General features: G+C 45.5%; 2 protein-coding genes across 2 annotated transcripts; one reads left to right on the top strand and one right to left on the bottom strand.

The window, feature by feature from the left end:
* Positions 1-1,463: 1,463 nt before the first annotated feature.
* Positions 1,464-20,512, top strand: Prp3 (pre-mRNA processing factor 3). Its single transcript, XM_050178845.3, has 9 exons — positions 1,464-1,833; positions 3,084-3,495; positions 4,202-4,295; positions 6,310-6,919; positions 9,112-9,211; positions 9,947-10,060; positions 13,687-13,880; positions 16,232-16,275; positions 20,170-20,512. The coding sequence occupies exons 1-9, from the start codon at positions 1,689-1,691 to the stop codon at positions 20,317-20,319; spliced, it is 1,863 nt and encodes a 620-aa protein (XP_050034802.1). The 5' UTR covers positions 1,464-1,688; the 3' UTR covers positions 20,320-20,512.
* Positions 20,316-27,871, bottom strand: LOC126531360 (protein KTI12 homolog). Its single transcript, XM_050178861.3, has 8 exons — positions 27,641-27,871; positions 27,433-27,484; positions 27,317-27,369; positions 26,275-26,330; positions 26,003-26,082; positions 25,779-25,944; positions 21,586-21,668; positions 20,316-20,442 (listed from the first exon to the last, which is right to left on the bottom strand). The coding sequence occupies exons 1-8, from the start codon at positions 27,780-27,782 to the stop codon at positions 20,316-20,318; spliced, it is 759 nt and encodes a 252-aa protein (XP_050034818.2). The 5' UTR covers positions 27,783-27,871.
* Positions 27,872-27,885: the final 14 nt, after the last annotated feature.

A 27,885-nucleotide genomic window follows, 5' to 3' on the forward strand; every position in this document is an offset into this window, starting at 1 on the left:
CTGAGCAACCACGACAGACAAGGTAAGCCCCAAAGGGTGTAAACTTTTTTTAGAGTGTAATATCCAAACGTGGTCCAAATTCGCGTCATACACTCTTAAAGCGGTTGCACCCTTTGAGGTGTATATTTGTCCCACAACAATTCACTCTTAGGCAAAAGTACACCCTTTTGCCACAACACACTGTCTTGTCCGCAGTTCCTTTCTTTAACGCGGCGAGCCCGGTACTTTCCAGTAACGAACGGCATGCGCGTTATCAGCATGACATAGCATTCCCGACATGAAAGTAGTGGGCACGGCGTTTTCAAGAAAGGAAACGCAAGCAAGGTAGATGATGATTATCGTTGTGTGGCAGAGATGCACCTCAAAGTGTGTTTGCCTAAGGGACGATTATTGTTGTGTGGCAGAGATACACCCCAAAGGTTGTAACTTTGCCTAACAGTGTACGCTCTTCACTCTTAAAACGGTTGCACCCTTTGGGGTGTATATTTGTCCCACAACATTATCGTCATCTGCCTTGCTTGCATTTCCTTTCATGAAAACTCGGCGCTCGCTACTTTCCTGTCGAGAATGCTGCCTCACACTGATAACGCGCATGCCGTTCGTGACTGGGAAGTACTGGGCTCGCACACTCTAAGAAACGTTTACACCCTTTGTGTCGTGTCATTGCCACACAACACTCTAAAAACAGTTGCAGCCTTTGGGGTGTATATTTGTCCCACAACGATAATCGTCATCTGTCTTGCCCGCGCTTCCTTTCTTTAACGCTGCGAGCGCGGTACTTCCCAGTCACGAACGGCATGCGCGTTATCAGTGTGACGCAGCATTCTCAACAGGAGAGTAGCCAGCGCCGAGTTTTCAAGAAAGGAAACGCAAGCAAGGAATATGACGATTATTGTTGTGGGACAAATATACACCCCAAAGGGTGCAAACTGTTTTTAGAGTGAACGATAAACATCATCTGTCTTGCCCGCATTTCCTTTCTTCAACGCGGCGAACCCGCAACGCGGCGAACCCGGTACTTTCCAGTAACGAACGGCATGCGCGTTATCAGCATGAGATAGCATTCCCGACAGGAAAGTAGCGGGCGCAGCGTTTTCAAGAAAGGAAACTCAAGCAAGGCAGATGACGATTATCACTGCGCGGCAGAGATACACCCCAAAGGGTGCAAACTTTTTTTAGAGTGCAGTGTTAAAGAAAGAAAACGCGGGCAAGAGATGACGATTATCGTTGTGGGACAAGATAAGCCCCAAAGGGTGTAAATTTTTCTAAGAGTGCAAGGTCCACATTGCACGACGAAGCATCGCACCACATCGCACGCCCCGGCGATGGTTCTTCAGAGTAATAACAATAAATCTCAAAGGTCATGCTTTTCTGTTCAATTGCAAACGCCAACAATACGTCATTGCCGCCATAATAGTTTTAACAAGCCGCTTTTATTTTTTATTTTTCCAAGTTGCATACGGTCGAGTCAAGACAAGACGAAGACAGTTGTAACACGCTTGTTTGAAAGTTTGCGTTGTGGTTGCGTTTTGTTGTCGTTTTCATTCGTGCGGTTGTTTTTATAGTGTTTGGAATACGCATCGATTCTTACGGCTGTCTTCCTAATATTTTCGTATGTTGCGAACGTCGTCTTTGTGTGTTTAGGATTGCATATGAGTGCGTGACAGCGTCCGTACTCAAGTCGAAACATGGCCCTCACTCGTAAGGAAGCCGAAGAGCTGCGGCCATGGGTCGACCGGACAGTGCACAAGTTTCTCGGCTTCGAGGAACCGACGCTGGTAACAGCTGCTGTGAGCTGCCTGTCAAGCGGCTTTGACAAGGCCGAGACGGCAAGTAAGGCAGAATGGCTGCACATCGCTCGTGGGACAAGACAGTTAGTTGCGTCCGCTCGTTAGAGATGTATACATATGATTAGCAAATAAAGTGCATTCCCAGTTAAATTAAAGCAAATCGAGGCCCTTCTGTCGGGGATAAGATCACAGTACAACAGTATTTTTTTTTTAAGTTACTTTGCCTACGTGTTATCCGATTGCTTGTGCATTGTTTAATGTTTTCTCCGCTATGCATGTGCCCTTGTCGGCAAGGTTCTTGGTGTTGTATCAGTCGCGGGCCGCTTTTTTCGTTGCGACGATAGGTTGGATTTTTTTACAGGTACCCAGGAGGGCACATGTAAACGGCAAATGGAGGCCTCAGGAGAGCACCCGAGATTATAATAAAGGAGGCGGCGCAGGATCTCCAGGGCACCCAAGCGGTAGCGGGGGAATCAAAGGTGGAAGCAGGGCGGCCCGTAAGTTGGGGCCGCAGATGCCGAAGTGTGCCACGGAGTGTTCGCATAAAAAATTGGCTGTCCGCTGTCGCGAACAGCCGTTCTTATGCACCCCTGGCACGTGCAGGCCTCGGCGAGCCGCAACCCACGCACCAGTCCGGGTTCTAGCTTTGATGTTCCCGTCGCAGCTTTGGTGTCCTGGAGGCGCCGCCAATAATTCGAAATAATGACACGTTGCTATAGCTAGTGAAAAACACGATTGAATAAATATAGTTACGTCCGGCCGCCAACTTGTGACGCCAAGTTCAGCACTACCGCATCCCGCAACTTATGCAACACCAGTCAGAACTTTGCCCCACCTGTCGAGGTTTCGAAAACAAAAAGATACTTCGGAGCACTGTTCTGCCACTATTGTGCTCTGTCACGTTTGCACTGGCCTTCGAAAATTTTGACAGACGCTTTCCATACTCGTTTCGCTTAATTGAGATTTGTGTCCAAGCTATGCGTTTGCGGCGTTTCTTCAGGAATGTAGCCGAAAGGTATGTTTGAATGTCAAAACACCACTCGAGGTTTTAATGACCCCTATGAGAACATCGGCTGCAGGTGGAGAAACAGCTTGTGGCCAGGCGGAAAGCACACGCCAAACTTCGTTCTGGCATGTCCAAACTAGGGGCGAGCGCGAGCTCTAGTGAGAGAGAACTCGCGCCCCCCTGCTGTTCAGCCGTGATCCTGGTCGCTGTAGTCTTCCTTGTCACCATGCAATTTATTCTGTTCAGTAAAGCCTAGCTCAGTGGCGGCTAACAGACTTTGATTGCAGGAAAACTGTCGTCACTGCTGGATGACGCCAAGGCGGCGTCACTGGCGGAGCAATTGTTGACCGGTGCCCAAGAGCAGATCCGCACGAAGCAACAGCGTCAGTCACAGGCCGAGGAGGACGGCCAGCGCAAGTCGCGCTTCTCTGAAATGGCGCCGTCGATGCTAAGTCAGCCGAGTCCCGGCCAGCTGACCACCCTGCAGATCCGAGAGATGATGGCCAATGCACAGCGCATGATTGAAGAGCGCAAGAAGGCCCTCGGCGGCAGCGTGCCGCCCGCTGTGGTGCCTGTGGCCGCTGCCGTCGCGGACAGCCGCAACCGCATCGCCGAGCTCACTGCCCAGATCCAGGCCAAGCTGGGCAGTCGGCCTGGTTTCCTTCAGCAGCCTGCTGCAACCCCAGCCACCGCTGCCACGTGAGAGCTAGTCACTTTCCTCAGCAGTGGCTTGCCATCATGAGTTTGATGGCAACATGATTTTGGACCACTTGAACAGCCTAATTTCACATAGTGTAGATATACATCAGCCTCAGTGCAATATTTTTGTTTTGGAATATGGTTGGATGTGTCACAGAAAGCTAGAAAGAATGGACGTTTTTAATACTGAACCATCAAGGAATCGTTACCATTATTTTTCACTTGAAACGACACAGTCCAGCATGATGAGAACCAGCACAGTTTCTCAGTATGACCTAGATTAGCAATGCCTGCAACACATTGACACTCTTGGGGGTGATGTACTGGGACTTCTGTCATACCTGCTCACCACGGGGTGCATATGTCGTCTGCTTAGGTGCTGGTCGCAGGCTGTTCATAAGTAAATTAGACAATTAGCCGCCCTACAGCTTTGCCAAGATTCAGTAACGCCATCCATAATATATGCTACTCATTTATAATCAATTTAGCCAAAGTGATGTTTTGTTGCAGTTGGTATTTAACCTGTGTAGCTACAAAGAAATATTGCAATGTCGGCTCTCTCATATTGTACTGAATATTGCGTAAGAAAGCCATGCATAAATGTGGTCTTTCAGCTGAACTGTTGTAAGCTGCTGTGTTGCCTTGAGCGTGATCTGGCTCATTTGGGCTTTGTGGAGCTGTAGAGCTTTGTTTCACGTCTGTGCAGCCGGCCAACACCCCTCATTCTCAACGCCGAGGGCCGCACGGTGGACTCAACAGGAAGAGAAATTCAGCTGGCCCACCACACACCTACGCTCAAGGCAAGGCATTATGCACCCATCCCAGATGCTGGCTGCAGCAATATGTTTTTATTATTGGACAGATTTTGGCCATGTGACAAGGTTGGCTAGCTTTTGTTTCTGCAGCGCATGCCTAACTGTGTGTTGTAGAGGAAAACAAAGAAGTATGCGAAGAAGCTTTCGCTAGTTGGCACAGTATACGCCAATCTGACACTGCGATTTGTAATGATTTCAGGGAGTCTTTTCATTTATGGAGGTCTGCCTGAGAATGTCAGGCATCTGGCCAGGCTCCGCCTATCAGCCTGAAGCAGCCAGGTGACACATGGGAATGGCCTTTGAATAGAAAGTTGACAATGGACAGGTCTCACTGTACAGTTCTACTTATCCAACATGAAGAAGTTTAGATGCATGCGTGCACACACACACACACAAACACACACGTACGCACGCACACACACAAAAAAATATCATTGAAGAAAAATAATTGTCTCAATATAGAGCCACTGGTCTCACTGTACACTCCTGCTTATCCCAACATAAATTTTAGATTAGGTAAAATGCAAAATCTGATTTGCACTGCACAACATTAGTGCCCCACAACATGCATGTAGCTGTTGCTAGAATGAACAGGCAACAGCGCCTCACGTTGCGAGCGAGTTATGCTGCAGTCTGTGATTGTGTCAGGCCGTGGCTTATATTTTATTAACTTTCAATGAAACAAAGAGACAACATGGAGGAAACAATGCAGAGTGCTGTCAATTCTAAATGTGCCTTACCAACTGGTTTTATTTTCTAAATTTTACTTTATTTTAGTTATTTATTTGGAAAAACACACTGTTATACACAGGGACAAAACTGGACAGACCACACACACCACACAGAGCCTGAACAAGCAAGTGCTTATTCCAGATGATTTGTTGAAACATACTTTTGCATGGGTTGAAAGAATGGTCACACGAAGACAGACAAAGAAAAAAGTACAGTGCACATGTGTGTACCCTTTGCATTCCCAAGACCAGTCAGATAAGTGATGAGCATCTTGTTTTTGCTACTTTCCCTGCATGAATTGAGTTTCTTTATAAGATAAAGCTATTGCGCTAATGCATTCCCCTGCACGTGGGTTTGCCATGGTGTATGCCTCTCCTATAATTCTTTCCATTCTGTCGTCCGCATTTGATAATATACAGTTAAACCTCAATACAACGAACTGCAATATAACAAAATTCTTGATTTAACGAAGTATTTAGCTTTTTATTACCTTTTGTCCATAGAACACTGTGTATTGAGAACCTCAATATATAAAGAAGTGTGTTTGTATGCGATTTCAATATAACGAAATTTCACTGCTGCCGCAGAGCAATGCCAAGACAATAAATGGAAACTTCCGCGGACGCAGATAGTAAAATAATTGAATTACAAGTGGCTGCTTGCAAATGCACCTCTTAAATCGTGCGCCGTGCGACAAGAGCAACAGCCGAAGTTGAGCCTTGAGCTGCATCTTGTCCTGTATGAAGTCCAAATACGATAAGATTCCATCCTGTCCCGCCCACTGTGTGCGCGGGTGAGACAAGAAGGTTCACGAATGTGCGAGCAAAGGGAAAGAGCGGGAGGGGAGTTCGCTCGCAATAACGCGATCAAGTGCGCACGAGGGGTTGGAGTCAGGGGGAGGGTAAGTTGGCGCGCACATCTCGGGCGTGGCTGCGCATGGCCTGAAGAGGATCCATAAACAATTGAAGAGGATCCATAAATGAATGATGGCTGGAACAAGTGGCTCATGGGCTGGCTTGTGTGTGTTTTCTTTCTTGCAAAGATTATGGCCCTTGGCCATAACTGCTCTATTTGGAGTCACATCATGTTGGGAATGCAGAGGTGTCCTTTTTTTTTAATGTCAGTATTAATAAATATGAAGTGCTCTGGCTCCAAGCTTCCCCCACCGCTAAGCTAGGCTGCAAGCTTGGCTAGCTAGGCAACCCAAGTGTTGCATACCGGGCATCTTGGAAATGACACTGAGAGGTGGGCATATCTTGTGGTGCAGGCAAACATCCGAGCCCAGAAGCGGGAGCAGTTCAAGATTCACCAGGAGAAGGTTAGCGAGGACGTGTCGGAGCAGAACTTTTTTGACCTACGGGTCGGGGCAAAGCCAGTACAGCGTGGCCGCAGGGCCTTCCGCTTCCATGAGAAGGGCAAGTATGAACAGCTCGCCCAACGATTGCGCACTCGGGCAAAGCTGGAGCGCCTGCAGCAGGAAATTGCCCAGGCAGCAAAGAAGACGGGCATTTCGTCAGCCACCAAGATTGCGCTCATGGTGCCCGCTGCACGTCAGGCCAAGGAGGGCAAGGATGACATACCTGACGTCGAGTGGTGGGACACATTCATCATCAAGGGCGAGAGCTACGACAGTGTCATCGATTCTGTGGTATCGGGCGGGGAGCCACTTGAAAACCTACTCGAGGGCGTCACCAACCTGGTGGAACACCCAATTCAGATGAAGGCGCCCACCCTGCCGCCCCGGGGTCCACCTCCACTGCCTGTCTTCCTGACACAGAAGGAGCGCAAGAAGCTGCGACGGCAGAACCGCCGTGAGGCCTGGAAGGAGAAACAGGAGAAAATCCGCCTAGGGTTGGAGCCCCCACCTGAGCCGAAAGGTATGGCACATTGTCTTTGTCCTTGGTCCATTTGCCTCATATATCGTGAATGTCGGAGCTAGGCTTGAGGTATGTAGATGTATCCTTGCACCTGTACGAGGACCAGGCACGTACCGTGTGTTGCCAAAGGCTTGACTTAACTGCTAGATGTTTGGTCAGTGCACTAAATCTTGCTCTTAAGCAGTGCAGTTCCACTGGGTTTGTATTTTAATGCAGAATCCTTGTCAAAAGTATACAGGCTACACTGCCTGCGACCACGGCCATTATCATCATCCTTTAATCAGAAAAAAGGATCATGCTGAATGATACAGGCTGCTTAAAAGAGTTTCTGTGGTATGCCAAGAGTTACTAACGCCTTGGAAGAATGAAAAGAACTCTTGTACATATCAACCAGAGGTATACAGTGTCAGCAGTGCCATGGGAACCACAGCACACTGCCAAACGACATACAGATGAACCTCATTATAACGAAGTCATAGCTGCCATTAATAGCACTTCTTTATGTCCAATATTCCTTATAAAATTGACACACATTGATTTTGAAAATCTAAGCTTGAATCTAGGTGAGAAAAACACAAGCATGATGCCAGGTGTTGGCATTCCAGGCCACCCAGCAAGGGTGGTATTCTCGGTCATTTACTTTCGGAGATAAAATTGCGTTCGCACCTTTTCACGTAACTAGTGTAACTGCTGTTAGTGCCGACCCCAGCAATAACAACTGTGTAGCACTGTGCCAGGTATGTGGGAGCCTAGCAAAACTCATGCCCACACACTGATCACTCAAGTTTCATGCGAATGACACGACACGACACGTAAATGCTATGTCACCTACGAATGTTAATTCATTTAAAAAAAACATAATTGCAGTCGCTGACTATTTAAGGCGCATCACGGTAAAGCCTGTCGCATGCTGGAGCATGGCCGGTCTGTAGTGGACGTCTGCTCAGGCGCCCTATGCACACTCCAAACAAGCTGTGGCTTTAGTTAAGGTTTGCAAGACAGGTTCAATAGTGAGCAACGACAACGCTGCTACGAGCATCACGTCACTGGACACATGCAATAAGACGTGGCGATTGGTGGACAGTCCAATACGCTAGTTCACTGTACCCAGGAAGAGTTAATTGTTGCTCTTGCATTGCTGATGAGGAAAATTAGCATAACAATGCAACACACAGGAAGGGAAGACAAAGACAAGTGCTTGTCTCTGTCTTCCTTCCTGTGTGCATTGTCTTTCTTGTTGTACTAATTTTCCTCATCAGCAACTATACCCAGGCGCCGTATTGGTCAGTTCCCGACGCTGATACGATCACTTTTGTGAGATTTTACGTGACTTGGTGCCGGAAGCATCAGCATCTGCGAGTGCTAGCACTTTCGAAATAATGTGCCAACATGCTATGTTGGCACTGTGCCAGAAACTATGTTACTCATACACGCTGACGTGTTTGGTGCCTAGTCACGTGAAAGCGATCATATAACAAGAAATTATTGACCAATAATTCCGCTCCATAATGCCTGCCTCCTGAGAAGCATGTTTTGAACTGTGAATGAGCCTGCGACCACGGCCATTATCATCATCCTTTAATCAGAAAAAAGGATCATGCTGAATGATACTTCACTTCACTATATCCAATATTGCATTACGACAAGGGTTTCATCTTCTCATTTTGGTTTTGTTATGGGCGTAGATTAGCCCATTGAAATAAAGTGTTGCCAGTCAAATTTCTAATTTACTTCATTGTATTCAATGATTCATTATAGCCATGTTCGTTATATCAAGGTTGGACCGTAATGGCCTGGAGCAGCCTGATACTTTTGACAAAGACTGTATATATACTGTATTGCTATTGACACTTGCCAGGTGCCCAAGGGGCAATGTGTGCATGTTGTTAGTGACATCATGCGCTCTAAATGTACTTGTCACCAATGACTAGCCAAAGAAGTGCTTTCTAAATGTTAAATGAGTAGTTTCAGTAGCCATTTGATTTTCTTAACTAGCACAGCAGGTCCCATTCCTTTTTGGGTGAATCGGGGGTTTCTTCTTAAGATCACGTGGCGTTCTCTAAACTTATCTTTGAGTTGCAGGCTCGTAATAATTGTTCACAGTAATTGAGTTAGGCAACCGGAGAATCACTCTTGTATGGCTATATTGTTAAAACTGTTTACTTGATTAATGCATGCACACATATTTTCAGTGCGCATGTCCAACCTCATGAGAGTTCTGGGCAGCCAGCAGGTGCAAGACCCAACGAAAGTCGAGGCGCACGTGCGTGAGCAGATGGCCAAACGGCAAAAGTAAGTGGCCTCCCACCTTTAGGAGCAGAGAGGCTGCCCTACTTGGGTTGCAGCTTGGCTTGTTGGTACATTACAACCTTTGCTTTTAAGCGTTGTGCAGTAAAATAAAAAGAAGGAAATATGCAAGGAGAGAACACATGTGGACAGCCCGATGCTCCATTCCCAGAAATACTAACGCTATAGTTTCATTGCACAACTGTAAACATCACAGAGCGTGTGCACTAGCCAAGAAAATGAACTTTTTGTTTGTTGAATTGCAGCTGTTGGTAACAGCATGCTGGTGACATATTTTTATTGTTATAGTTGCTATGAGCTCACACCCCAGACTCGGAATGATGTAGTGGTAGCAGCAGTAGTAGTGGTAGTCATGGTAGTATTACAGCACTAGTAAGGCAATGGTTGCAATTGGTATTTAGTGCACACTTGCTCAGTACAGTGTACTAGGCATTGAGCTACTTAATCACAGCATTGTCTTACCACAAAATATACATGAGGATGCCCAAAGGTCACACATGATGAGGTGCTGTACCCATAACCCTGTTACAATGCCATGTATTCATGCAGGATTGGGTTGGTTTTATGCAATGGCTGCAAGGTGAAAGCATGGCTGTTCCAAGGAATAAATTGTTGGAAGTCGACATTTTGTGTATGCCTATCGTGACCGTGCTCTGCATAAAAGCATTTTGTGAGATCCCATCTAGACTTTGGTAAAGTCCTTGTTTGGGGGGAGCGCAGGGCCCATGAAGAGGCGAACGCATCACGGAAACTGACCACCGAACAGCGACGGGAGAAGAAACTGCGCAAGCTCAAGGAGGACACTACTCGGGGCGTACATGTGTCCGTCTACCGGTCAGTGGACTTTCACGAATAAAAAAAAAAGCGTAACTCCAGCTTAAATGCTAAGGCATCTAAGCTAGAGTGTGTTTATTTTTTTTTTAATTGGGTAGAGTAGGACCTATTTTAGATTTGAGTAGTCTGTGCATCAGTACGAAGTTTCTACGTTAAGGACACTCAAGTTTTAACCCATCCCTGTTACCATAAGTGGTGGCCAGACTTCCTTCTGCATTGTATTTCTTCTGCAGCAGCATGCAGAAACTCCAAATATCTGCAACTCAGTTAATGCTACTGCATTATAAATTGTCTAAAAATAAAAAGCATCTGAGGGTTATACACCTTGTTACTATGATAGAGTTGCATCAGACGCGAAAATACCTTCATTATAAGCATATATTCATTACATGCTGATATAATGATGACAAAATTTAATTTGTATTTGTTTACTGAGTTGTGACTGCATGCATCAACCATCTTGTCCTCCAATAACAAGTATTTTGCAAGTTAGAGCTTTCTACTGTTCCGTTAAGGCAGAAAAATATCAGAATTTAGAAGTACCTTACTGGCTTTGAATATTTGTGTTGCATCTGATGCATAGAACTAATGGCTTTTGTTGCACTCCCCTATAAGAGTGAAGGATTCGTAATCCATCTGTAGCTTTTGTTTATAAAAAGGTTGTGTGTTGATTTCTCTGCAGGATGTTTCTGGATCACACGTGGTTCTCTTTAGAATCTTGTTCTTCTAAATGCATCCTTTCAGTGGCATTTAGATGAAGTGCTTGTACAGATTCATGAAGACATCCACTAGTGTCATTTTATTGTGATGCTATAGGAAGGTGGACGAGTGCACTGCCCAAATATTCTCTACCCATAGCTATTCCATACCGTCATCATTCCTTGAGATGTTCAGTTGGAAGTGCAGTAGACAGAAAGAGAGACTAATCATTTGTAGTTGTGAAAGCGATACCGCAGTGCTATTGAAAAAAAAAATGCTGCTGTGGTCATTGTTGCACTTATAGCTCCTTTGGTATGACTATGATTGTCACTGTAATAGCTTGTCACTGATGTCTGTTGTTGAAGTGCTGTGTGCAAGCGAATGCTGCAATTTAAATTAAATTAAATTAATTAAATAATGGGTTTTACGTGCCAAAACCACTTCCTGATTATGAGGCACACTGTAGTGGAGGGCTCTGGGAATTTTGACCACCTGGGGTTCTTTAACTTGCACCTAAATCTAAGTACACAGGCGTTTTTGAATTTTTTTTTTGAAGCAGCCCAACACCATAGCCACTAAGCAAACACTGTGGGTGCTGCAGTTTACCTATGCCTGGTATGGATGCACCTGAAAAATTCTGAACCAACCCTGATTGCTATCCAAGAATGCGTTTAGCATGCTTTGGAAGGTGGTTATTTGTGGCACTGTGTTGCGCTATGTGTTAAGGGTGACACTTCCCTTATAACCATGCCTTAGCCGTACACGGGAGCAAACTGATACTTCAAGCGCCACTTCTTAATAGGGTCCCTGAAACGGTTTGGACAAATTTTGTACGTGTGTAGGGTACAGCTAACAAACATTTGTGCCACAATTTAGGTGAAGCATCTCATTTTAAGAGAGCTACGGACAATTACAAGTTACTCTCCTCCCTAGCCATGTTTTTCCTCCTCAACTGGTTTGCCGAGTGATTGAAGCTAAGCTCCACTTCACTGGCTCGGTGTCGTGATGTCACATCGTGTTGTCTCTTCCGGAGCCAGCACGCGAAGCCTCTCCAACCTCTGTGCATGTAGCTGGCCACCTGGCCGTTGATCCCCAGCAAAGGCTATCTGAGCAGCGTGCATTGCGAGAATTCCATTGCAGCGCTGTGCAGTGCAGTGAAGCTATGACTCATCGCAATGAATCCTGGTTACTGCTATAATAGCTCTGTGTTTGTCTGGTTGAGTGCTATGCTAGCAAGTGGCTGCACCCCGCAGGCCGCTCACGTTTGCGCCTCCGCCAATCCAGCAAAACACACACTCTACTTGCATTGACCGAAGTACCGGTCGCACTAAAACTTTATATTGTGATATTAATCCTCCGGTGTGAAGCAACGGCTGCAAATGCGTAGTCTCTGGTGCCGATCGGATACTGACAGCCCGACGCGCTGCAGCAACTTCGCTTGCCTGTTGCTTTGCAGAGGACACAATGTCGCAGCTTGACATGTCATCAATCGCTAGATTTGCAGCCGACAACACAACAAAGGCAATTCATAGTCCTCGCAAAAAGAAATGTTGAGATCAACAGTGGCCGTGCAGCTCGCATCGACAAGGAGCGCCTTGTAACACAAGCAGGCGACGCTGTGTGCCAGAAGTGATTGAGTGTAGTGATAGATTGTTGTCGTATATATTATTTTCGGTTACTCTTTTTTATAGAAACAATAACCAACATTCCAACTATTACAAAGGTTTTCCACCTTAAAGTTGGAAAAATTGTCAATGACGCAATGTGGGCAGCAAAAACCAGACAGCTCGACTGACTGACCACGTGTGCCCCTTATGTAGGTGATGACGAGGCCGCTGAAAACTCGGGGTGGCGGCACTGCTGTGATCGGTAGCAATGCACATTTTAAAGACCTTATAATAAATGAAACGCTTTATGCGGAGCACATAATGATCAGAACTTAATGATCACGAGGACTTACCCTAATGACTAGATTGGTACAAAACCATCCAAATAATTTCAGGGTCTCTTTAAGGGCCAGTTCAGAACCGCATGCAGAGTCTGCGACCATAAGCGCTGCACCTTAAGGACAGCGTCTGTGTCTTCAACCAGAGGTGCAGCATCTTAACGACAGTGTCTCAAAATGCTAGCTGTCACAAGAGAGGAATGCTTCCCTTACCACTGGTACCACTACTGGTACCCTATCACTGTGTTAGACTGCACTATCTTTCAGATATATGCTCATGAAAATGGTTGGATACAAAAAATTGTGGTTGGTTCCTGAAGAAAGCTAAACGCTTTAAAAGCATGTGAAGTGCACTTTCCTTATGCAACTCTTCTTTTGGTGGTAGTACAATTACCTTACATTATGGTGTTTATTAAAGCACTATTATGGTGTTTATTAAATGTGCCTGTCGCACATTTAATGCGCAGACAAAGCTTCGAGCAAGATGTGCCCATACAGTGCAAAAGTAAGGCCATAAAAGGCACTGTAGAGCGCATGTAGCCACCACAGTTGGGAGGAATAAATATTGAGTCCTTCCTCTTTATTTTGTTTCATGGAAAACACAGCCAAAATTATACTTAGCTTTTCTTGTATTTATCACATGTAATCACCATCATCATATTCACCAGCCTGTTGAAGTCCTCTACAGTACACCTCTATCAGAGATCTCCACCATTCCTGTCCTGTGCTAACTAAACTCGGCATATCCTCACACACCTCTTTTCTCTCTCCATTAAAATTTCCTGTCGCCTTTAACTGTGTTTCCCTTTGCTTGGCGCCCATTATATTACCATTGATTAGACATTACGTGACCTACCCAGCCCTTCTTCCCCTAATCTTGCCCGCATTCATTTTATTCTCTATCCATGCTGCTCTATCTCTCAAATAGCGCCTACCATTTTCTAGTAATCAGGTACAGGAACTCCCATGACTGTTTATGCAGGGTGCTAAGCCTGATGAATCCTGCGAAGAAGTTCAAGGTGGAGATGAATGCCAAGCAGCTGTTCCTGACAGGCTGCGTGGTCTTGTACCGCAACGTAAACATAGTGGTGGTCGAGGGGGGCCCTCGGCAACAAAGCAAGTACCGTCGACTAATGCTCAGCCGTATCAAGTGGTCTGAAGACACCATACAAGGAGGTAAGCTTCCTCTGCTCCTGCTGCACCAATTTGATGTAATTAAAAGTGTGGAAAATTGTACTGGTGGCACCAAAAGGGGTAATGGGATTCATAAATAAGTGTAGTTTGCATGCACATGTGAAGAAAAAACACACACACGTGCGTATTTATGTTGGCACAGACTACTCTTACTGGTATCATGCGTAAGATTTGTTGTTTCTTTATCATTATACCTTGACCCCAGCTGCAGCTGTATGATGCAACACGAGTGCAAAATAACAGGAGCTGTGCAATGATGAAATGAAAGCACCTAGAAGAAACACAAGTCCCCATTGGGCCGTTCTTGGTCATTTATGCCTGCACAAACATTTTCTTTTCTAGCAGAGTTCGGATGCAACCTCTAATAATAATAGTGTAATCTGTTAATGCTTCCGTTTATGTGTTTTTCTAATGTACAGGGTCTGTCCTGAAAGTAATGTCTGTGAATTTATGGTGACGTGACTGTACGTTGGAGCGCGGTCTAACCGGTTGGAACTGGTAGTGGCGGAATCCAGCTAAACAGTGCTCCATTGCTCAGTGTGCTCCGAACATTGGAGAGTGTTGGACGGGCCTGTCTGTGAAAGTTCTTTTTTATTCTTGTGCAAGTGAATATGCAGCGCTCATTAGAACAAAGATTTGCGATCAAATTTTGTGTGAAACTTGGCAAGACCTCTGTGGAAACTGTTACTATGTTTAAGACTGCTTACAAAGAACACGCCCTGTCAGATTGGCAAGTGTTTTGGTGGCACAAGGCCTTTTTGGAAGGCTGGGAAGCGGTCGGTGATGAGGACCGCACCGGACGGCCATCCACGACCACCATGGTTGACAATGTGATGCGAGTGAGGGAACTGTTGAACTCAGACCGACAATTAAGTGTTCGTTTAATGGCTGACATGTTAAGCATTCCAAAGATTCAAGTTCATAAAATAGTTACAAACGATATCGGCATGTGGAAGGTGTGCGCAAAAATGGTTCCAAAAGTGCTCACTGACGACCAAAAGTCACGCCGCGTTGAAACATGCCAAGAAAACCTCGACATGTGCAAATGTGATCGAACATTTTTGGACAGCATCATTACAGGTGACAAGACTTGGGTATTTGATATGACCCGGAGACCAAAAGGTAATCATCAGAGTGGCACACGCATTCGTCCCCTCGCCAGAAGAAAGCCAGGATGAGCAAATCGAAGATCAAGATCATGCTCATCGTTTCTTTTTAACATCCACTGACTGGTTCATCACGAGTTTGTAGAACCTGGAACCACTGTGAACTCAAAATTCTGTGTGGAAGTCCTCAAAAGACTGAAACGCAGGGTTCAACGCACCCAGCCGGACATTGCAGACAAGTGGAAGTTGCACCACAATAATGCGCCGGGCCACAGTGCCTTCATCGTCACCGACTACTTGGTTAAAGCAGGGGTGCCAACGATCCCCCAGCCCCCGTACAGCCTGGACTTGGCTCCCCCTGATTTTTTCGTTTCCCTGCCTCAAAACACCCCTGAAAGGCAAGCATTTTGGGACAGTGGACGGGATCAAAGCAGCTTGCACCGCAGCATTAAAGGCCATTCCGGAGGAGGACTACCGGAACGCGTTCTAGAGCTGGAAGTGTCACTGGAGCCGATGTATTGACGCAGAAGGAGAGTATTTTGAAGATATTTAAACACTTGTAACGATAAATTCAATAAATGATTTTTAATGTCCTTGCTGACATTACTTCCAGAACAGACCCTGTAAGTTAGCAAGATGGCTCTAGATTGTCTCACACGGTGGTACACAACTTGAGAGATTCACACATTTTTTATTACGTATAGGAGTGCTATTATAGGAGCTATGAGAGCCTCAAATGTGCTGATGTTGCTGATTTCTTCTTTTAAAAGAAAGAACAATAAAGAAAGTTATTAAAAACTGAAGCGGTGTTTCACGACATTTTTGCTTCAAGGTTGGCACAGCATTGAAGGGGTTCAGTAGTGACATTTATCCTCTTGGCGACATGATGCCGATATGGGCAGCTATGGTTTTCACCGTGGTTTTGCATGTTTGAACATAACTTGGCACTAAAAAAAAAAAAATTTAAGTTATGGGGTTTCACACGCCAAAGCCACTTTCTGATTATGAAGCACGCCGTAGTGGAGGACTCGGGTTTTTCAACGTGCACCTAAATCTAACTACATGGATGCTTTTGCATTTCGCCCCCATCGAAATGCAGCCGCCGTGGCCGGGATTCGATCCCGTGACCTCGTGCTCAGCAGCCCAACACCATAGCGACTGAGCAACCACGGCGGGTATAACTTGGCACTGTGTACTAAAGTTGGACATTACCAATTCATTTTTCAGAAGGTGAAAAAACAGAGAGGAACCAGTGCCAACTTGTCTGGGAGGTAAGTGCTTTGAAATGTTTCCTTGCACAGCTGTCCTTGCCCCAGAAGGGGCCTTTAGATCTGCATCTAGTACATGAGAACCCCTTTTGTAACAAATCTGTGAAAGTGGTTGCCCATAACTCTTTTTCATATACATAGACACTTTTCACACAAGAAGAAAGGATAGTTCATCATAATCTGCAAGTAGGTTGTTAAGTGTGTAAAATGTTAGGCACGCATTCAGTGACATGCTGTGTGATGGTACTACAGCACAGACCGCTTGTAGCGTAGGCTGCTGGAGTCCCTAATATCTGCACCATAAGCGGTACTGCGTTATAATCAAAACATTCTTCAAAGGCTGCACACATGCAAAACATGTAGACTAAGCAGCCGTGCGTATTCGAGAATTGAAGCATGTGACCGGGATGTTTGCATCAGTTTAAATTAAACTAACTGCAAAGCCAAAAAGTGTCAATGCACACACGTTCGTTGTGGAGCACGTATCGCTGACAAGCGGCGGCAAGGAAAAGGCTCCTCGGTTGCTTAGGCAGCCCCTACGCACCTGCAGTGCCCTGCCACCGCATTTCTTTTTAAATTGGTCCTTTTCTTGTTTATTCGCTCCACTCGTCTAGTCACTCCCCTTGGCTGACACACCTCGTTGAGAAGTGTGCTCATTTCCTCACTTGTCTAGGGGATTTTTCGACAGCCACATTATAACCAGTATTTCGTCTCACGCAGCTGCACTATATAAGTGGTATGCATATATAAATGGATTTCTATGGGAGATTAAATGGGAGTCAGAAAATGCCGCAATATAGCCAGTCCTGCGCTATAAGCAGTTATGTTACAAGTGGTCTGAGCTGTAAAATGTGTACTTTTCCCTTTTACAGAGAAGCATGTCTTGTGTTCCTGTGTTTTACCACAATGGCATTTTTTTTTTTTGCCTAAAACTCAGTTGGGACCACTCCATACATTACCTTATTAGCTTACCCATACATGCTTATTTGGCCAAGAAGCAGCCTCTCTAGCTGGGGGTCTCATCAGTAGCGAAGCCTAGAGTGCTTAATTTGGGGGCTGGAGGGAGAAAGGGGGAAGATGTTAACATGATACAGCGTCATCCTCACCTTTTGCTACCTTAGCCCAAAAGTTTAGCATGACAACTAATGTTGAACCTGTTTGCCAAGGTAGCAAAAAGTGAGTATGACGGTTGGCCTAACTCTCCATTGCTTTGTACAGTCGAACCCGACTATATTGAACCCATTTACATCGAATTATTCTGAACACGGTATAGTTACAATGAGTATATATATATAGCAAAAGTTACGCTTACATCGAACAAAAATAGCAGCGACTCCCGATATATCGAACAACATGCGGTGCAAAAGTGCCCCCAGAAGTTGGCTTTCCATTGCGGCGGCGCGGCTCCATCCAACCGCTCTCCCTACCACGGCCGCGCTGCGTTAGGCGAGCCACAGACACCCCCCTGCAAAAAATTATTCTTGCCCGCCCGCAGCGCTTACTCAGACAGCCAATCAGAGGCTCTTGTGCCCTCGTTGTGCAAGATGGCGCCAGTGCGAATTGTCTCGCTGCTTTTGTGGTTCATAGCGTTTGTGCCTTGTGGGTGTTCTTCCGCAGTGTTACCGTGATGAAGTGGCAGAATTTTCTTTTCGCCGTGAAGCTTGAAATCATAAATCAGGTCGAACGCGGCGAGAAGTCTGAGCGTGCAAGATTCCGAGGAGCACTCTCAGCACAATCTTGAAGAATAAGAGGGAGATTAGGGCTAGAGCAGACAAACCCGCGACCCAGTGCCCATGGTGCCCAACGCGTATGCACGGCCATGTACAAGTGGTTCATCTGAAATTGCTTCAGACATGCCGGCTTCTGTGTGCCCGGTGATGACTGTAAATTCTGATGAGTGCGATGAAGCCGTTGCCGGTGTTGCCGAAGTTTGGAGGCGAGCTGTCAGAATTTCCGGAAGTCGTTGACAAGTCAACGGTCAATGAGTTTGTGAATGCAGATGATGGTGTCGCGACCATGGGAGAGCCCGAAAATGAAGACTACATTGCCGAAATCGTACCGAGCACAAGTGAAAGTGGGCACAATAAGAAAAACAATGATGGTCCTTTGCTCACATCCTTCGAGGTGTTTGGTGCACTCGCACTAGTCCAGTGCTTCTGTGCGAATGTGGAAGGTTGCGGCCTCAGCTGCTCCGACTCTAGACAATGTGGAGAAGTGCATGCATTGCAGGCAGCGAAATTGCCCAAGCAGAAGAAAATACAAAACTATTTCATGCGAAACTAAGCTAGTTTCATCAATAAGGTGATTTTATAAATGGTATGTGCTTTTATGATGTCCAATTCTTTAGCAGGCTTATATTGAATTATGCCCTCTATCGAACTGATAGGCATTTTTTTTGCAAGTTCGATATAGCCGGGTTCGACTTTATATTACCCTATTTGCTCGCATAATGATCGCACTTTTTTGTCATAAAAAATTGACTCAAATTCAGGGGTGCAATTATGCGGGTTTCCCGCAAAAAGAAAAAAAAATTTCATCTGGCATTTGCTGCGTGATGACAACAGGTCAACAAATAGGCGGCTGCCGTTGTATGTAGTGCGAGACACCAAAAAATATGGCGGCCGGCGGAGTAAGCCGAACGCGCTGAACGCGATTTTTCTTCTTCTCACAAGTACATTATGTGCATTCAAACAGTTTCTTCTGTATCAGTAATGAATAATATCGGCAAGTTTGAGGCAATAACATAGCCATGTCCACTTTGAGGGGACAGAAACAGTAGGGCGCGCTTAGCTGCAAGTGAAATAGGAACACATGGCAGGCATGCTGCGGAAACGGCGGCATTTGTCTTCACTACTATCCTAACATGGTACGTTTCTGCTAAGGGTGGGCGAATATCTTAGCTGTGTTACAAGCATCGGCGTATGAATAGGGTACACTTCTAACGTATCAGTGTAAACGTGACTACTATTGTTGCCGCTTGTGATTTGTTGCGTGTCCACGAGTGCAGATGAGAAGACTCGAAAGGCGCCTTTTTGTGTTGTTGTTGACCGCAACCTTTATAAAGCCTACACATAATAAAAGCAAATTTGGTTGTAGCTTCTTTTTTTTGTCATGGAAGTGCGGAAAGTGATGAAAGGAATGAAATGGGGCATCTGCTTAAGAATGTTTGGTGCGTGCACACCGCTTGGTTTGTCTTGAAGAGTTGTTCGCATAGCATTCGGCAGATGGTAAGCGCGATCATTATTAGCTAGACTTGGCACACGGCATATCGCTGCGGCAAGTTCGGGGTGTGATCATTACACGGGAAATTTAAAAAATCGAATTTTGACGACAAAATTTAGGGGTGCGATCATTATGCGAGTATATGAAAGTAAAACACATTTCCTTGGTGATATACTTCTCCAGTTAAACCACTGAGACCTGTCTCTTTTGAAGCTAACATCTTGTTCAGCAGTGCAAATATTTCCTGGCTACTAGTACTTCCTGTTCCTGCGGCCGCAAGAAAAACTTAATGAGTGGTTCTGTACAGTATACAGCACAAGCGTCACTGCATGGCTTAAAGTTGGCCCTAGTCATAAGCAAACTTTAAACATGTGTATCAAATATAGGCACAAAGTGCCAGGGCTTGCAGTGACATAGGCACCGCACAATGCACCACATTTGGTTGCAGTTCAGAACATAGCTCAGTGCAAGTTGCACATGCTTGGTGTTTGTTTTATTTTGCCTAGTGGTCCTGTCAGCTTGCTGTTCCCGGCTGCCCGAGATGTTTACTATACCAACATTAATTGGTTGAAAGCAACACCTCGGGCAGCCTGGAATGACAGATTCAAGACACCCAAGGACGCACCTGTGGCTGATGACATGAGAGGGATCTGGCATGTTGTGCTGTTGCTGCAGGGCACAGTCAAGTCGCGGAGCTTTGGCGAGCTCAAGTTCAAGGTGTGCCCAACAGAGTCGTTGGCCAGGGAGCACTTCCGCAAGCACGGTGTGGAGCACTACTGGGACCTTGCTTACAGTAGCACACTACTGGAGTTAGCAGACGCCTAGCACTGGTTGCCACCACTCCGCACATACAGGTCGAACAGCTGTGGCAGTTCGGACAAGGGACGTGTTCCACTCCAAGCCAAGAACTGGCGTCGTAGTCTGTGCAGTTGGCCAGCAGGTGGCAGCATGTGCAGCCAGCAAGTCAAGGAGAATAAAAATGGGGAGAAATTTCACTTCTATCAAGACAACATTACAACTTTGCATTCTTTTTCTTGTAAATGTAACATATCAAGTGGTTCCCAAATTTTTCACTGTTGCAAATTCCTTGGCTTAACAGAAATTTGGCTTGCCTCGTTGAGCAACATAATACAACAGTTGATTCAATTCCTAGCCACATTCCTGTACACAGAATGAAAACATTCATATGTACTACTTAGGTTTAGGTGCACATTTAAAGACTCCAACTTGCACCTCAACCCCTATGTGACTTTAGGTAGCCAAATTTATTTATTTACGGCACCCTCTACAGTGGTGCCCATAGCCCACTGTGCAACTTTGGAACATGATACCCACCTTATTACTAGTTTATTCACTTTTGTTTCACTACATCAGCTCATAATTTAATGAAGCCATACAAGGAACATGTACTTCTAAATTTTTTAAATGCTTTAAGGCTGCTTCTGCCTACGTTCAAACATGTGGACACAGAGATTGAAGCAGTTCCCCTGCCGACTACAGCTGCATGAATTGGTGCTGAAGTCTCTCAAATATAAACTTTAATTGAATTTTTCAACCTTTTCACTCTCTATTGTGACAGTGTGGCACAGTTATCCAGTAATATGAAAGGCATCATCAACATATTGGTCATACAGCTGAGTGGAGGACAGGCACCATCTTATCAGCAAGAAAGGAAATAGTATCAAGACCATGGTACTGTTGCACATGGCTGATGCAGCCATCATGTGTGCTGCATCAGCTCTGACCAATTACATTAGCAATTATGAAAGAAAGGAGAACAATGGAGGGAACGCATAGAAACTGATACATCTGCTACAAGTGTTAAAGAGTCCCTTTAAAACCATCACACATTTCAGTAATTAACAGGGCTGCTTATTTGTGTGTATGTCAATGTCGTATTGTATTAGCACTGCTGCTACTGCTATGGGGTGTCCAGATGTTATTTTAAACGCATGTTAAAAAGTAAAATAATAGCACTTCATTAGCACTGTGGCTTAAAAGGCTGTGATGAACTGTTTTTGACAGGAAAGCACAGGTAAGGAAATTGAGTTCACAGCTTGCATTAATACTTTTCAGTTGCAGCAAAAGGATATTGGGTCAGAAGACTGCAGCATTGTCTGAACTAAGTTGCGTGTCAGCTGGTCACGCTCGTGCAAGTCTGCAACCAGGGGAGCCTGCGCAATGTGACCATGACACATAATTCGTTAGAATAGGATGCACATTTACAACTAATTAACATCTGCTCCATCATCTGTTCTGAATCAGCCAACTACTTTGCAGATGTCAGTGTGGTGCCAGGTACATAGCACAGTTGAACCTTGATATAATAAAGTAGGTAAAATCGGCAATTTCCTTCGTTACATCGAAGTTTTGTTATACAGTTAAACCTTGATATAATCAAATTCTCGATATAAGAAAGTAGTTAACTTTTCATAACCTCTTGTCCATAGAACACCATGTACTTAGAACCTCAATATAACCAAATTTCACGGTCGCTGCAAAGGAATGTCGAGACAATAAATGGAAACCTCCGCGGACGCAGATGGTCAAATGATTAATTACAAGTGGCTGCTGGCAGACGCACTGCTCAAAACATATGCCGCGTGACATCAGTGACTGCCGAAGTGGAGCCACATCATATTCCATATAAAGTTCCAAGTACGACAAGGTCTTATCGCGCCCAGCGCACTGTGTGCTTTAGGTGCGAGTGAAAGTGTGCGAGGGGGAGACAAGAAAGATGGTGGCTTCACAAGTGATGCCTTTCCACGCGAGCAAATGGAAAGGGGGAGAGCAGTGAGCTTGCGGTAACAAGATCAAGCGCGCGTGAAGGGGGGGGGGGGGGGGTAAGTTCGCGCATCTCGGCCATGGCTGCGCGTGGCTGGAAGCGCGGCTGAGCACACACACAGCCGCGCACCCTGCTTTACATCTGCCGCACGTGTAAGGAATGGGTGTGCCGAGATGGTGTGACACCATGTAAGCTGTCTTCCGTGCGTTTAGTATTGGAGGTTGCGTAATCTCAAATTTTGGTGACCCGTTGGAGCTAGAAGCAGATGAAGCATTCGTGCTTTTCCTGATAGCGTCGTTCGAGTGCGGGCGACGCGATCAACCACGGGGGCGGTGTGCACACGAAAGAATGGCCAGCTTTGTTTAATTCGTACCGCCAATGTGACGAATCGTGGACTTACATACCACGAAACTATCATTCATAGCTGACTCCCAAATTTATCAAAATGAATTGTTTTCTCTATCAAGCTTGTTTTTTTTCGATTGCCCGATAATTCGGAAAATTCTGGAGCGCCTTTCTGTATAAGAAAAATCGATCGGTGATTGTACTTATTTGCATAAAAGGTCTAATTTCAATACAACAAAATTTCTATATAAGGAAGCGAATTTCAGATGTTACCGACTTCGTTCTATCGAGGTTTAACTGTATTGAAATTCAACCTTTTATGCAAATAAGCACATTCACCGATTAATTTTTGTTATGCAGCAGGAGCCAAAAAATGTTCCTAATTATCGGGCACTGCGAGAAAGCTAAGTCTGAAGAAAAAAATTTGAGTTTGTTGAATTTGAGAGTTGGTGACGAAAGATATGGTTTCAGGACGTGTCGATATCTTCACAACGGCAGTGCGAAGCGAAGCCAGCCAAACCTTTGCGTCCACTCTGCCTCCCTGGCTGATAGTGTTGCTCGTAGCCGGACGACGCTATCATAAAGAGCACCGGCAATGGGGTGCGAATACTTCTTTTGACTCTCGCATCTACGCATCTTCGAAACTCAAGATTATGCAACCTCCAGCACTAAATGTTTAAGGAGACAGTGCACCTGATGCCATGCCATCTCGGCACGCCTACTCTTTGCGCACGTGGCAGATGACCTCTAAACAGAGAGTGTGGGCTGTGTATGCGCTCGGCTGTGCTGAAAATTGTGCACAGCGATGCCGGGCTGGAAATGGAGACTCGAGCTAACCTGACTCCCTCCCTCCCCTCTCACGCGCTTGATCAGATTATTGCGAGCTCGCTCCACTCCCCCACATTACCCTTGATCACACGGGAAGACAGCGCTCATGAAACGACTATCCTCCTGGGCTCACCCTAGCACCACTTCACTCTCACCGAAAGCATATCGTACATGGGGCGCAGTAGGATCTTATAGCACCTACACTTTATATATAACATGATGCTGGTGGTGGTTGCTCCTGGTTGCACGAGGTGCGATTTAAGAGATGCGTTCTCAAGCAACTGCTTGTAATTCAACCATCTGACAATCTACGTTTACAGGAGTTTCCATTTATTGTTTCGGTATTCCTTCGCAGCGGCAGTGAAATTTCGTTATACTAAACCTAGATATAACGGCCTTCAGTATAACAAAATTCTCGACATAACAAAGTATCTAACTTTACATAACCTCGTATCTGTAGAACACCATTATTTAGAACCACAATATAATGAAGTGTTTGCTCTGGAATCACGCACCATGCAACAAGAGCGACTGCCTAAGTGGAGCTGCATCTTGTTTCGTATAAATTCCAAATGCTATAAGATCCTATCGCATCCCGTGCACTGTCTGCTTTAGGTGCGAGTGAAAGTGTGCAAGGGTGAGACAAGAAAGATGGTGGCTTCACGAGTACTGCCTTCCCGCGCGAGCATAGCAAAAGCGGGGTAAGTTGGCGTGTGTCTCAGCTGTGGCTGCACATGGCTGTAACGCGGCTGAGCGCATATGCAGCCGCACCATGGTTTAGAGGTGAAGTGCCATGTGTGCAAAGATAGGGCATGCCAAGAAGGCTTGGCATCATGTAAGCTGTCTTCCCGCGCATTTAGTATTGGAGGTTGCGTAATTTCAAGTTTCGGTGATCGTTGAAGCAAGAGGCAGATGAATCATTCGCTCTCTGTTGCCAGCACTTTTCGTGATAGCGTTGTCCCAGTCCGACCGACGCTATCAGCCGCGCGGGCGGAGTAAACGTGAAAGCATGCCTGGCTTCGCTTGCTTCATACCACTGATGTGAAGATATCGTTGACGTGGCATGAAACCGTATCATTCGTCGCCGACTGCCGAATTCATCGAAAGGAATTGCTTTCTTATTCAAATTTGCCTTTCTTGAATTGCTCGTTAATTTGGAAAATTCTGCGGCCACTTTCCGTGTAAGAAAAATTTATCAGTAACTGTACCTATATGCATAAAAGGTAGAATTTCAATCCAACGAAACTTCGATATAACAAAGCAAATTGTCAATTTTACCAACTTCGTTATATTGAGGTTTAATTGTATATTGAAATCGCGTATAAACACGCTTTGTTATAGTATTGAGGTTCAAAGTGCATGGTGTTCTATGGATAAGAAGTTAAATACTTTGTTAAATCAAGACCTTCGTTACATAGAAGTTCGTTATATAATAGTTTAACTGTACCACATGCTACTATGGGGACACTAAACGAGAAGAAAGGGGTTAACCGAGGGGCCTGATTTTTTAGTCATATCATAAGAAGCCAACAAACACTGACACCAAGGACAACATAGGGGAGATTACTTGTGTTTAATAAATGAAATAAAGAGACTATAAATTAATGAAAGTGGATGAAAAAGCAACTTGCCGCAGGTGGGGAACGATCCCACAACCTTCGCATTTCGCGAGCAATGCTCTACCAATTGAGCTACTGCGGCACCGTTTCCCCATCCACTTTTTTGGGTATTTATGTTTTCTAGTAGAACCCTGGGAGTGTTAGCCAGCACCCCCACTCGTAGACCTTGGCGGTGGATATGGAACATCCTTTCTGCCGCAGGCGTCACGAGAATGTGATCTTTTTGGGTGAAGGCAGCCGGTCAATAAACCCACACATGCCACCTGAAGGCATCAATGTTGCCAGGTTTGAGGCCCTCGTTATGTAATAAATGAGAAGGGGGTTAACCGAGGGGCCCCGATATTTTGGTCATATTATAAGAAGTCAACAAACACTGACACCAAGGACAGCATACGGGAAATTACTTGTGCTTAATAAATGAAATAACGAAACGATAAATTACTGCAATTACACTACAACACATGACTTTACCAAAAACTGAGTAATGCCATCATCTTGGCCTGTAAGTATGCTAACAATGTTATGTATGACACAGCCACTGCAAATTTGATGTAGAAATCCTGCAAACAGAAAACAGCCACGAATACACTGCTCAAAGTTCCAAGCAGTCCTTCAATCTGATACAACAGATAATTTTGTGCAGTCAAAATGTAAGTAGATTTTTAACTTGTGACACTCCCAGCTCTGGCAAACAGCATTGCCCTTACATTCTGTGTAGAACGGTGGGGTGGCAGTGGCTGGTGGCCAGACAGTGCATTCTCAACTTCCTTGGCAGCCTCTGCGTCATCTGTGTCCAAGGACAGCTGAACGAGTGGCCTATCCCAGCGGTTGTTTGCATCAGGTGACTCAAGCCGCTCAGCCAAGGCAGTCAGCCTGAGAGAAATAAACAAATTTCAGGATGCCAGGCCTACTGTGTAGTGCGCTTGCCCACACCTCTGGTGTGTACTGCTCTGCATGAGGCCGCTCCCCGTTCCACTGTTTGCACTGTTCCTGGGTAGCCAGCACTTGCACCTGTACAGAGTACATCCCATGCATACAACTTTCACTGTTTCTGCCAGTACATACTATACAACAGTGGAATGTACAACAATCTTGAATTTATTGTCCGGTTACGCCAAGGTTACAAATGGTAATGTAATAGTGCTTCACTTTGTTTCTCTCCATCTGGTTTTCATTTCAGTTGACAGTACGTAGGTTACTTACCACACAGTGGTTTGTCCGTGCCCCTCGCACCAGGCAATACAACTCGTACCGGTAGCCTGCAAACACAGATACCAGACTTGCTGAAAGTGGACAGCACTGAAGCGGGGTTACTATGTTCTGTGGCATATAAGGATCCTGTTCTGAAAATTCCATGTTGGCCCCAACACCAGAAGATGCAGCCTAGCAAAGCAGAGCCAGGAATTCATAGAAGGACATGGTGTGCTTTTACAGAGCAACATATTTTTGCTTGAGGCACTCGAAATGCTCAGTCTCTTTTGAAGGTGTTAATTGGCTGCATAGCTTCTTCATTCACTAATGCTAAATGTTGTCATGCTCCATATTACCCCACTCCTCCTTAATAAACTATGCCATTTTCATAAGTGATGAAACCGAACAGCGAGAAAAAGAAAAGAAAGCTTGTGCACTGTTGCACGTTGACAATTAACAGTTAATACACGAGGGGTATTTAAAACATTCATATAGACACAATCTATTTGTTCTGGTGACTGGTTGTATGCCTGTTTTGCTTGTCAACAATACTGCTCATGCTAAGGAAGAGAGCAAGTGGCGATAATTGGTGCCTGACCCCAACAACGCATGCCTGCAGCATTGCGCACAATGACAGTGGCGATTTCAAAATGCTGCCTGACACTCTGCCAGTTTTACCCTGCATGCAAGTGGTAGTGACACCGGCGCGCTGTGTTATCAGGTGAAACAATCGGATCATTTTTTATTGTCAAGCTAAAATTGACCCTAGAGGATGCAGACAGTACTCCATAGCAGCACAATGAATTATGTTGGCTTAGAACACTGCTAACTAAAACCAACTTGCTCGGAACAAAACTTGGTCACCAGAGGTAATTACAATTGAGCCGGCACAGCAGAGGAATACATGGGAGATACAGAGGTTAGCAGAACCCAAATTTAGGTACTGGGTAGCAAGCATTATATGCGCAAGTATACGCCTGCTTGCGTTAACATTTTCATGATTATAAACACAGCGGTGTGTCATTTGCGGTCTTCGAAGAGTGGGAAGTCGAACCTTTGATATAGTTGGGGGCATCCAGTATCACCAAGCGGTCCCGCGAGAGCAACCTGCACAGAGCGTAGTCAGTCGGTCACTTGGGCCCCATTAGTCAAGGGCTGCGCCGCACTAACCGTGCCACGTCTGATTTGAGCTGGTCGCGCAACTGCTTCTCCCGGGCCGCATCTGCAACCATAGGTGTTTATCATGTTCTATTTGTTATCATAGGCTTTCTGCTGACGCCATACAACGAAGCAGAATGTGTCATTGGTTCAAAGAAACCCCGAAATACTTAAGTCAAGTGGCATGACAGAATAATTCTGCACGATTCATCAGCAGCACCTGTGTAGACGTCGTTCCGCAGTAGGCCGTCGTCATCGGAGACAAGTTCAACTGGCCACGTTCGCTTCAAGTGCTCCTTTAGCTGTCGCGCCCGCGTTGATTTTCCGCTGCAGGGAAGTCCACACATTACTACGAGCGGCATTGTGTCCAACGCTAGCTTGATCGCCGTCCTTTAGCCAATACGACACATGTATGTATAATACATATGTGATGCATGTGCGCCATTTGGATACGACTTAAGCTTG

Source organism: Dermacentor andersoni, chromosome 5 (genome assembly GCF_023375885.2).
Source record: "Dermacentor andersoni chromosome 5, qqDerAnde1_hic_scaffold, whole genome shotgun sequence".
NCBI lineage: Eukaryota > Metazoa > Arthropoda > Arachnida > Ixodida > Ixodidae > Dermacentor > Dermacentor andersoni.